The following is a 13,209-nucleotide window of genomic DNA, read 5'->3' as shown; positions in this document are numbered from 1 at the left end:
TCATTGGACAGAACAGCCAGTGAGCAGAATGTGCTGCTCTTCTATAAATCAGACTACGTGAGAAGTGAAACTCTTAGACATGCTTGAGGATCTTCTTATTTAATCTGATATATATCTCAAATGTTTGTTTTTTTTCTAAAACCAGTATTGGAGAGATTCTGAAACACGTCTTGTTTGAAGTGTGTCTTTTTTATTTCTGCAATAGTGGTTTTAGGGGACACATTTCAGACATACATCAGACTGAACGGGATCCTCAAGCATTTAAAGAGAAATGAAAGAAACTCAGCGATCAACAGAACTCGCACGTCTCCATGAAAGTTTCCACTGAACGTTTGCCTTTGGGTCAATAGCTTAGCCAAACAAAATATGAGCACAATTCAAGAAAGATGTACTTTAGCATCACATTCCCAATATGTTGCTGACCATAACTTGGCACAATTGTTTGGAAGGAAAAGCAAAATACTAACAGTTGGGTATGAAAATGATGACCGATAAAAGCTGGCATGGGGGGGATTGCAAAGTATTACTGAGTCATGGTTAAGCAGAGTAGATTATTCTCCTTAGACAGCTTAAGCTAAAGAAAAAAATAGCTCTGTTCATATACACTCTATCTATTAGGGCTCCTGAATCCTGCACTCTGAATAGCAGCATGCAGTGCAGTGGAGAGCTCTGCTCATATACACTATGGCAGGTTTAAAGCCTGGAATGGCTCTCAAGCAGCTGATGTGATTGCCATGGATTTTGCAAACAGGAGTTTTGTTTAAGGTCATATGCACGTCCCTTGGCGTTATTCACATGATGTATGTGGAGGCAGCCTCGACATGGAATGTGGTTTGTACAGCAATATTTACAGATCACTTCATGTACTAAGATCTTTTCAAGGAGAGTTTGAAATACTTTCTCAGAGTAAAGTGCATGAACCCCCTTTTTCTGGTAATCAGCCTTGTTTCTCAAACAGCTGTTAAAGTGCATGAGAGCTGAAAATGCGTTTTTCGTGTGGTCAAAGGATAGACTGGGTAGATGTATATACAGAGCTTTGGACAGACCAAGATTAGTCCTCAGAGTAACTTGTTTAGTTTTCTAGCTCCATCTCCTTGGTTGTACTCCGTTAAACATCTCAGAGAACTGGGTAGAGATGCCTTGTTAGTATCTGGAGTAACATGGGTCAACAAGCGGGCTAAATAACAGAATCACTGTGACATGCATGTTATAGAATGGAACTGTGGAGCTGGGCTAGGTATGGTATAAAGCAGGGTTTCCCAATCCTGATCCTGGGGACCCACTGTGTCTGCTGGTTTTCATTCCAAATGAGCTCTCAATGACTTAACTAGAACCTTAATTGAACTGACCAGTTGCTTAATTAGACCTTTTCACTTGTTTTTGTCTCTTAAACAGTTGCAGAGTTCAAGTTGCCTATAAAATGTTACAGCTAACTTGAAATCTGCAATTGTTTAAGAGCTGAACACAAGTCAAAAGGTTGAATTGAGCAAATGATCTGTTCAATTAAGGGTTTAATTAAGTAATTGAGAACTCAGCTGGAATGAAAACCAGCAGACACAGGGGGTCCCCAGGACCAGGATTGGGAAACCCTGGTCTAAAGCATTTGACTATTAATGTGCTCTTTGCTTGTACCCACAATCCCTGCCCGGACTCTCTACACTGCCTTCATGTCTGGATTCACTTCAAAGCAGTCTGCCCAGCGTTACACACTGTATGTAGAAGTGCCTTTACCAGGTCCCCCACTAGGGAACCCTGGATCCTGGTTGTGAAGCATGCAATGCTCTTGCCCTCTCTGGAAACGGTGCTCTACTTTGTACAGTGCATACTGCATTAATCATTTTCTTGTTTGTTTTTGTCATGCAAATATGACCTCTTGGGTTTGTTTGCCCTAGCATGGCAAAAGATAGATTGTTGATGACATGTAAATGTTGCATATTTGCATGTCTTACTAACTCCATTAACCATCTGCTAAAGCAATGCCTTTTTGCTATGTTTGCAATAATTGGTTACCTTCATGCAGACGTCTAAAATAAAACACAAAAAGACTGATTGCAAACATCATAAAAGGTAAGGGGATAGAAAAAAAAACAAAGGAAATTAAATTTTAAGCATGCATCTATCTATCTATCTATCTATCTATCTATCTATCTATCTATCTATCTATCTATCTATATATTAGTATAGTTCTACAACAATCCAAGGCAAAAGCTGGTGAGAAATATTGATCTAAACCTTGGAAAATATAAAAATGTGTAATGGAAAGAAAATTGGAAAAATAACACAATGTTAATAGCCACAATGTAAATTGAATCTGTGATATATAAATATGCATGAAAATGATTCTCACAGCCCAGTTTCCTTCACGGTAATGGAGCTGTGGGAACAGGGGCATTGTGGTTGTTTAGAAAGACGTCACAATGCTGGCTGATTAGCTGATCTGGGCTTACTCTCCTGAGGAATGGATTTCCCCCCTTTGGTGGAAAAGCTGGGATTCAGGCTAGAAGTTGAGTTTGTGCCACAGCAGAAACCTAAAAGAGATTGCCCTTGCACCAGAGTGTGTGTGTGTATATGTATATGTATATATATATGTATATATATATATATATATATATATATATATATATAGTTCATAATATAGATATATCAAAACTGTCAAACAAATCTGTATTTATTATTTCCCCAACTTTCTTTCACCTAGCTGTGACACTTTATTGCTGGTGCCCAAGAACAATTTGGAGTTTTTATTCCTGAACTTGTTATAACTTTGTACGAAGATTGTTTACAATTCCCCTTTAAAGAGATCCCAGGTGATTTGTAACCAGATATAACTTCAGCAGCTTTGTGATTTACTTACCTTGTATGGTCTCCCACTTAGTTCAGAAAGCTGAGCTTCAGAGAAGGAACCTTGTTTGTTCACAACTGAACCAAACCATATCATATATAACTATTAATAACAAAACTCAAGTCTTATCAGAATAATTGTGATGCTCTAAGCCTTGTGTTCGGTTGCTGTAGTTCTGTTATCCCACAAGAGCCTTGCGAGCTGTAAACAACATGATGTGCATCTGCCCAGCTGTTTAGCTGATAACTGGGAAGTTCATCTCCGGGTGGAAATCTCCATTTATTAAGTTATGTTGCTGATGCCTTTATGTGGTTTAGAATTGTTGTGTAATTTCATCATTTCAGAAAGAGGAATCTGCAGCCTTAACAAGTTGTCTGTCAGGGAAAGAGTACATTGATATGCAGTGTTTTAAATCATCATTAGCCAATTGTAAGCCTTTTCTAGCATTGTGTGTACAGTGCATATGTAAAAGAACACTTTCCTTGACATGCACATGCTAGACTCCAGATTCTTATTTGCCTGACACTGAAATGGCACCGGTAATTGTACAGTGACTATAATATGCCTGACTCAGTCAAGACAAAGATCAGCTAGATATTCTTAAAGGTCCTTTATTCTCTTGGGGAACCGTTCAGTCCTACCATTCTCAGCAAGCAGCTATTGAGGGCCAATCGTCAGAATGGAAACCGATGGTACTCACAGTGAAGGCATTTCCTTGAGCACATAAATCAGTGATATACTGGCAGGCAAGCCAATTACACAACTCACTATTTTGTATTAGCCAGGGAAGACCAGCCTCTCAGGGGGTGAGGAGACAAAATGGTTCAGCCTCAATGCATATCAAGCTCTCGAATCCTCCAAATGATCATGTGACTCCAGTTTGGGAAAATTCAGGGATGATTAAATTGTTTGTCCCATGATCTCTCCTTCTGGTCCAGCATGAGCCGTCCTCAATTGAGGTACAACCAAGGCAGGGTGATGGAAGACCACCGAACCCCAGAGGAGAGATTAGTGTTAGTGTTGCGGTTTGAGCCTCAGCCCTAGAATTATGGAAAGCCTTCAATAAAACGAAATAATTTTCACTATGATGTTGACACAATCAGGTACTGCACTTTAATACATTGTCTGGCCCAGGTATTGTTGAGATTTTCTGAATTAATTAAAGGAGTTTGCCAAAGACAGGCAATGAATGGCGTGCCTTAATCCAAAGCTCTTCAGGTGGCAACCGCAGATCAGCCTCTGCTATTAGTGTCATCCAATGATCGTTGTACCAATGTCTCTTTCAGAGGAAATAATCTCTGTGTCCAGAAAACAAAGCATGGGGGCTCCAGTAGGTGCAGATCAACACGAGGAGAGGGTTCTGCTATCGTGTTGCAATCTTAGAGAATTAGTAAAGAAATGCGCAGCAAGAGAGAGCACTAAAACAACATTGAATCACAGGCTATCCTTAGAACATTGGATTGTTGGACTAGAGGGCTGTATATGAAGGATGCGCACTACTGAAAAAAATGGTTGCCTATTGATTTGTGGCTCATCTTGTCTTTATTCATTCCCATATCCAATCGGTGAAAATTAGTCAGCGGAAATCGATGGCTGTTTGCAAATCAGGAATTGTGATCCCCAAGTGGTAGAGAGATGGTTCAGAGTGGACACAGCTAACAAAATCATTACAAACGTACCAGTTGTTGTGTACATTCATTTGTTATACTGTTCTCATGTGCAGTTTTAAAAAAAGCATGTAGCATTACAAGAAGATGGAATCTGGTACTATGCTAGGATAGAAGAAAGCTCAGTTTGCACTTCCTTGGTCAATTCACCTGGAAAATAAAATTGTCCCCACCCGTTCAAAGTCTTCTTTCCTGTCATTACCCAACCAACTGCTTTGCCTAATGACTGGCGTTCTAGTTAACCCCAGCCGATACTTCAAACGCAGCACAGAAACCAGGACCACAGGACACAGGCAGACTTAAGACAAGCCATGATGTTGCTGTGGAGTCATTGGGATCCTTAAAGATTTGACTATCAGTGTGCTATAGGAAGCAAATATTCGTTCATACATTATCATCTGTTCATATGTTCGTTAGAATAGATCCATAGAACAGGTGACTAATACTGCTGTATTTTGTGCTTGAATCTGCCCCCTAAGCATCGGTTTAATACTACAGTTTGCAAAACATGCAAAAACAAGCACTGATCCCTCACTTTAATGAAGCATACTCTGAAATGCATGACTGTTGAATCTCAGATGATAATGAATGATCTGCATCCAGCTCACCAGCTTTGCTGTCTTTTGCATTTAGGGAGCAGAGACCTCAATGGCAGCCCTTGTCCCTGACGCCAGTCTCAGAGTGCAATTGGAAGTGTCTCTGCCACACACATATCCACACAGTGAAGCAGGGAGCCACAACAGAAGCAACACTGATCCTTTCAGACCGGCAGACGTAATTATAATATGTTTTCCCTCCATCTTTTCTCGGCCCTCTGAAAAATAAACAAAAGCATATGGAGATCCAGAGGGCTGGCAGATTAGCTCTATTTGTGTGTCGAAACCCCAACTGGACTGATAAGGCACAAAAGTAGCATCATTGGCACAGAACTGGGTTGCATCGCTAAGGCCTGTGTGTTCAAGGACACATGCTCTCCAGGTTGAAGGCTGTTCCCTGGCTGTCCAGTGTACAATGTTAACGGCAATGGCTGGTGGTCATGCCTAAAACTAAAGAGCAGCTCCTGAAAGCACAGAAAAAAATGAATTATCAAAAAATTGTTATCAGAACATCATACAAAAAGGTTTGGAGACAGTAAAAATAACTAAAAAAGTTTGAAAAAAATAATTCTCTCTTGCAAATATAAAACCTATTTCCTTTGTGACGTGGGAAAGTGAGTCGGCTTTGAGAGGGCTGGGACAAGCACTGGAGGAAGATTTCTTCTCTGAACAGTCACCTCTCGTTTGTTTGTTTTTTATATAACAAACACATCATTTATCAAGAGAATGATTTTGCCACAGTTCCTAATGTCAAAAGCCAACATCAAAGATTCATCCATAAATGTAACTAGGTTACATAAGTAGTGTTCACGTTCAAAGAGCAGAGAGACAGCCATGCGGAAGCTGGAGCTGCTAAGCTGGCCCGGCTACTGCGTTCAAGCTATGGATGGAGCATCACTCCATTATAACAGGGCTGCTATCAGCAAAATGTAGGCAGCATTGCAGCAATTGCTTATCCTCTAGCATGAACACAAGTGCTCATCCACCTGGGCTCAGGGAGTTTCAATGCTGGGCTTGTAACTGCGACCACTTGCCGCCCCCCAGGATTCACTGCAAGGTGTGTTGCAAGCCAGCATACATCCAAGTGCGTGTCTTATGCTGATATCAGTATCATTAACCAGCCGCTAGGAGACGATCCATAACAACTTGAACGGAATATCAGATCACTTGCACCACTACGGTCATGAAACACTCATTCCATAAAGAATGTACGCTTGACATGCTCATTGGACAGACAATATTATTGTTGTGGCTACAGAAAAATAACCCCGAATCCAACTGCGAAGCCACTTCCAGCACAAGAACTAAAAAAATACTCAGTGCGCAACATATTTAAAAAATAACATTATTCTGCAATTCCAAGATGGAATGAATTCAAATATTTTTTTGAAGAGCAGCTGCATTAATACTAGTACCTACCAGAATGCATGGGTCAAAACCTGAGAGTACCTGGAAACAAACAAACAGACCGAGAGTGTGGTGACCATTTAGCAGAATGACTGACTGCCCCTGGATTGATTTATTACCAAATCACCAAGGATCTTGCATCCTCAGATAATCAAGTGCAGAGCTTGCCAGATATGAATCACAGAGAAACAATGGACCCTATTGTCCACAGCACTGTAATGACAGAGCACACCTTATTACATTTTAAAGGTGCACTTCCTGTCCTTTCAAATTAACAGCTTAAAATGACTTCTAACCCTTTACTGCCCAGGGTATTTTCCCATACAATGTAATGCCTATGTCCTCATTATCAACACTGGGCAGCAGTGTTTGTGCTGAATCAGTGTTAAGATGCTTTCACTCAAGTTCAAGAGCTGCTCTTAAGGTCTAGTTGCCTGCCATAGACGTGTAATGTAGGCTAGATCAGCCACAGTGGTGTATGCAAGAATAATAAAAGCAAACCTGACCCAAAGTGGCAGATCACTGTAAAGGTACTTTGGCCAATTTATCCAATGCCAACCTTACATGTATTTGACAGGCAACTAGAACTGGAGTAGCTTTTGAACTCAGGGGATAGCCCCTCAATACAGACTTATAAAATATGTACAGTGTGTGTATATGTGTATATATATATAAAACATTACAGTATTTCAGTAATTGCAATGGAACAGGACATAATAATAATGATACTAGTAATAATAATATAGTTCAAAGCTACTTGATCTTAAAGGCACATTCACTGCCTTCACGAAAAGTGATCATTTTAACAATTAACTAAATATCAACAATCTCACGGGAACCTTTTGGCCATAATAAGCAATGTGTTAAACATGTAATGTGGCTACAACTTAGATCAGTAGCACAATATGCCAGGTTGGTGACCAAATGAACCTGTACAGAAATATTTTAAAATGTACAAAACCTGTTTGTGGAATTAATTTGTATTTCAAAATAATTGGTTCAAATAAATACTTACACAAAAAGCTCTATTTTAGAAAAGTCGTATATCTGCAGTGGAGTTTGGTCTCAACACAATTGTTTTTTTCCGATTGTATTTAATTTAATAAAAATGCGGATCACGAGTAAAATCTCCTATAATGTCTATTTAAAAGCAGCTGCCTTTAAATCCAGATTCTGCCCCCCTTTCTCCTTCTCTCACTGGCATTAGTTATGAGCCGCTTCACGGCATGCTCACAAATCTGTTCAGCAAATGGCTTCCATATGCACAGGACTCTGGAAGTCAAATAAACAGAGCTGTGAAAGAAAACAGGATATTTTAAACACAGCATTCCTGCTGGAGAATGTTCTGAACAGAACACACACACAGTCTTACAATGTTCTGAACAGAACACACACACACGTGGTCTCAGAATGTTCTGATGCTCAACCTGGACGCATTGATAAAAGTTATTTTAGTGCAACCCTGAAAAGGTGCTGGACCAGACAGCAGTGATGACCGTTACGTATGTGTGTGTCAGTGTGTATGTGTGTCAGTGTGTGTGTGTGTGTTATAGATTAAAGACCTCCAGACTCGTTCCAATCCCAACCTCGTACAGACAAATCGATTTTTTAACTTTGTTTTTGTTTTTTTCACTGCCTCCCAGGCACAGCTCCATCCTATCTGAGTTGATTACTCTGAACTGTAAATGTCTGCATCAGCGTCTTTGTATTGAATGGTAATCTGGAGAGGAGTCAAAACCAGGACATTTACCATGTTTCCATCCAACAAGAATTCCCACATGAAACCTGTGAGTTTCCAGCGCAATCGTAATGTCTGCTTGCCCCAGGACTTGGATTTTTCAATTACAAGTGAGTTTTGAAGCAGTAAACACTTTTGTTTTCACCACACTTATGCAATACAGTTTGTGTCTTGGATACACAGTGTATGCAGAGGGACCTAAGGGTCATTATCACCTAATAATCTCATGCGTGTACAATTGCGACTTCATTGGATGATACCCAAATGCAATCCGAAGCATCTGCAGGAGGCTTGGGGTTATCGTGTTCACCACGTAAAACATCAGATGGACAGAAGGACATGATCAGAGCATAAGGGTCACATTTTTTTTAATGAGTGCCCTAAACATGACAACTAATGTAAGGCAGTACTGGTGAGCACTGAGTGATGTCAGTGAACATGCACCTAAAATATTAATTGTAAATATTAAACCATATTTTATTTTACAACATTCAATGGCTGATTGCCTGCAGGAACAGAAGTCCATAGTTTTGTCCTGTAATTCATCAATGCTCCAGTTCTTTCTTTCACAGAGTACTTACTCTGTGGTGTGCTCATTATGAATCACCCTTTATAAACTCCCAAGGAGCATGCCCCAAGTGGCAGGAGTCCTGGGGTGGCTGCTGCTGGCATATGGGCGCCGTGAGCGTGCCACGATTAAACATTAAAGGCGGTCAGGACTGACGAGTGTCACACTGTGTGCTGCAGCAAAGACCTACAAGGCTGTTTAAGCTTCATCAAAGGACTTCAGCTCAAGTAACCCTTATTTCCCTACACACCAAGATTGAAACCGAATATTTAAATTGTGGAATGCTTTGTGTCGTGTATGTAAAATCAAAGCACTCAGTTCGTCAGTTGAAGGCAATTTATTCTTTAGAAGCTGAAATAAACAGCAGTTTGGGGAGAATCATTCACTTTCCCAGGAATATACATGGAGATCTGTGTTGCTGCTGTCACTCGCTCATTCTAGCTATTGTCTGAAAGCTCAGACACTCCCCACCCCCCTTTTTTTTTTTTTTAAAATCAAGGCGGCTGCACTGTATTTTCCTATCTCTATATGGAGACCCTAGTGTATAGCCTTGTGTGTGTGTATGTGTATTCCAACCTCCCCCCATATACTCCAGTTTTATATAAATCAGATTGTAGCAGATACTGCATTTGTTTTTTATGTAAGCGAAGGGGGTAATGGGGGAAGACAAGTAATACAAAAATACTTAATTTGCATTTATACTGAAACAGTCCACCCACAATCCACTAAATACTTGCAAGGAGCCCTTGTGTTTTTAAAAATATCTTCTAAAATACATTAGTTCTAACAAACTCAATCAGCTGGTTTGATTCAAAAACACCTGCTTCACATATATTTAACTGAAAACAAAATCGCAGCACTGTCACTGCAAAGAGAAAACCTGAACTGAGACACCGGTGCTGTGCACCAGTACCGTTATACACATGGCCTGCCTGACTGGCTGATGCAATATTCAGTAGTCACTCAGCAACTCCACGTCAGCATTCATAGAGAATTTACTCGTGAGGCAGCATCCTTCTTAATGTCATAATCTTCTTTGTGTGAGGAATAGGTTGGCTTATTGCACTTTTAGTCCACTGTAGTTTTCCTTTTATTCACAGCAGACATGCCGTAATGGCCCATTAAACAGTGCGTTGATGCTCTTTAGATGGGAGATAAAACAGGAACCCAACAATTACACGCGTGCTGCTGTGACGTGAGCGGCTCTAGGAAAACGGGGCTGTGACGTCTTGAGGATATCAACCATGGGTGACATTTGACAGCAGTTAACAGGTAAATAAGCAGGTCATTGACGTGTGTGGATGCAGGGAAGGGAAGAGAAGACGCAAAGAGAAAAACATCACAGATCGTCATAGAAATTCTGAGAATGCTTATTTAAGCATAAATTCTGGGAGTAAATTTCCTCTCAAAAGATGTTACGTAAAGCAGTATATTGCCCTTGCCTGCTTAAATCATTACAGAAGCAGTCATCTTGCCATTCAACACAGGTAACCTGCATCCCGCTTGAAAATCCACCCAAACATTTAATCTGCCAGTAAACAGAACAGGTCTCAAGAGCCCTATTTTGAAGCAAGTTCAAATCTACTTTTTAGTAGTAGTAGAATAAGTAGTTTCTTCCAAGGCCTATACCAGATATTTAATTGCATAGTTACTTAAACATTTATAAAAAAAAAAAAAAAATTAAAAGTGGCTTGATATCCGTAAAGCAAACAATTGTACACACCAGAAAAAATGAAGTTGGGGTTGGAGGAGGAGGTAAACTGAAAAGGCACAGCACAGGCTGCTGAAAGAAGCAGGGTTAAGTTCACCAGGCCTCAATTATACTGGTAGCTGCCACTGACTGAAGGCTGGCCTGAAAGGGGCAGTTCAATGCCTAGTCCAATTTGTGCTTGACTTTTGGAGAGGGTTGCCAATCACATTTTTTTGAACCTGCCAATCACACGATCATCTTTGCAGGTGCACTTCTAGTTTCTTGCCTAAAACTTTGCATAGCTTTACATTCCAAAGCCTGCTCCAATAGTATGTACAGTTATCGCATTATCACTTCAGTTATGTAGAGGTTTATTGAACTGGTCATGACAGATAGCTTCCAGAGGTTTGCTTAATTCTCATTACGCAAGTTTTCCCCAGTGACGTTGACAAAAAGGATACTCAAATGCACAGAGCTTTTTCCATTTCAATGTTTTATTACAAAAACATAGCTGACAACCAAAGCTATAGCGATTTTTTTCTACGTACAGAATTAAGAGGCTGAGAATGATCAAGTGCTCAAAAATACAACAGATTTGACCTCCTTTTGTTACAAACTAAGCAATGCATTACAGATTTGCAGATTTTCACATGCTGTAGGCAGACTAAATCCAGCACAGCACTCAACAGATCCAAGCAGGAGCAGCTGGAGCACACAATCCACTAAATCAGGTCACTACATATTGTATTGTTAGCAAGAAAGGTGCTTCTGTTTTCAAAAGTTACTGTACATAAACTATTAAATTTCATTATCCTTCAACATTATCCCTACCATATTATGTACAATTCAAATGTCATGCTTCTAGGTGACAAAAAACAAAACAAAAAAACACCACCTGGTATAAAAATATATTACAAAATCTGCAAAAGTATTTACAAGCACTATTTCTATATGCAACATTTTGTGCCTTCTATTAGACTAACTCAACCTGCCCAATCACACTCCAACCACGACATGCTATTAAAAATATATTACAAAATCTGCATAATTTTTCAAGCACTATTTCATAGCTATGCAAGTTACGCCTTATATGTGAATGTATGATATGCCATTTACAAATGTTCTGTTACATGGTAAACTTACACCCCCCCCTCATCAAAAAAAAAAAAAAAAAAAACTAAAAAACAAGCAAATTACATATACATGAGAGACACCATACTCAGAAATGTGCTGCATATTTTATGCGGAATAGGGGTCTGGATACAGTAAGTCTTACACCCTCCCCCTACAGTTTATTGCATTCATCTCCTGATCCAGACAAGCACACAATGACAAGACAGCTTCCTCCTGTTCTGAATACTGTCTGCAAATGCACAAAGACACTTGTCTTATTTTCAGTGCCTCCAGTTCACTCACACACTTCTTACTGACCTCAGCAGGGACATACAAGTTGACTAGGAATCAGAAATGTTGTGAAATGTTTTCAATTTGCTTGCAAAATTTCTCAAATTTCCTAAGATTTTTATTTTGTGGCACATGATTTGCTTTTTAAAGTAAATTATTTTTCCCCCACTGCAAGGACATTTAATTCTACATATATAATCTATGTACACTGGTACAGTATAAACCAGGTGTAGGAAAAACAGCAAATGTTTTTCATAGTGAGAAACCTTGAGTCACCCTGATGGCTCAGTTTCATATCTATTGGATGTAGTCAGAAAAAGATCTCTTACACTTCCGGTAAATAATAAATATTACATCTAAAATACTGGGATTGAAAGTAGACTTTGAAATGTGCAAAATCATTTTACTTCAATTTCAATTAATGTTGGGGAGCGTTGCGTTTGCAGAGCGCAGTGGCTTACCTCCGCTTCTGCCTCTTCTGTGGCAATGTTCTGCAGAGAAACAACAAACACTCTCTGTAAAAGGACAAGGTTAGGATGGAGACACATATACTTATTTGGTTGTTTGGCTGATAGCAGGACGATGCACAGCGGACACTGCTACAGAAGAGACAGAGAAGCACCACTGCCAGTACAGATGTATTCACACGTACAGAACGGAGTCCTTTCAACTGACATGTAAAGCTAGAACCAGCACTGGCTAAACACTGCGAATTCAGGCTAGTTTAGTAGAAAAAAAAAAAAAATAAAAATAAAAGACTGTTTCATGTTGCCAGTTTCATAACATTTCTGATCCAAAATATCATCAGTCCTGACAGACCAGAATCCAACCATAATATTACAACTATTTTGTAATTATTATACACTGAACAAAAATATAAACGCGACATGTAAAGTGTTGGTCCCATGTTTCATGAGCTGAAACAATATCCCAGAAATTTTCCACACGCACAAAACAATTATTTCTCTCAAATTTTGTGCACAAATTTGTTTACATCCCTGCTACTGAGCATTCCTCCTTTGCCCGACAGGTGTGGCATATCAAGAAGCTGATTAAACAACATGATCATTACATAGGTGCACCTTGTGCTGGGGACAATAAAAGGCCACTCTAAAATGTGCAGTTTTGTCAAACAACACAATGCCACAGATGTCTCAAGTTTAGAGGGAGTGTGCAATTGTCATGCTTACTGCAGGAATGTCCACCAGAGCTGTTGCCAGAAAATTGAATGTTCATTTCTCTACCACAAGCCGCCTCCAATGTTTTTTAGAGAATTTGGCAGTACGTCCAACCGGTC

The 13,209-nt window shown here is 39.7% G+C and overlaps 1 protein-coding gene across 2 annotated transcripts in view; it reads right to left on the bottom strand.

The window, feature by feature from the left end:
* Nucleotides 1-11,637: 11,637 nt before the first annotated feature.
* LOC121317995 (zinc finger protein aebp2-like) overlaps nucleotides 11,638-13,209 on the bottom strand; it is a 52,238-nt gene continuing 50,666 nt past the window's right edge. For both annotated transcript variants that reach the window (XM_041254143.1, XM_041254145.1), the window contains one exon: nucleotides 11,638-12,403. In XM_041254143.1, the coding sequence (XP_041110077.1) occupies nucleotides 12,370-12,403 (34 nt within the window). In that variant the 3' untranslated portion in view covers nucleotides 11,638-12,369. The remainder of the gene's footprint in view (nucleotides 12,404-13,209) is intronic.

This window comes from Polyodon spathula, chromosome 7 (genome assembly GCF_017654505.1).
Source record: "Polyodon spathula isolate WHYD16114869_AA chromosome 7, ASM1765450v1, whole genome shotgun sequence".
NCBI lineage: Eukaryota > Metazoa > Chordata > Actinopteri > Acipenseriformes > Polyodontidae > Polyodon > Polyodon spathula.
The sequence above is the reverse complement of the archived record's forward strand: the minus strand, read 5'-3'. Positions and strand labels throughout refer to the sequence as shown.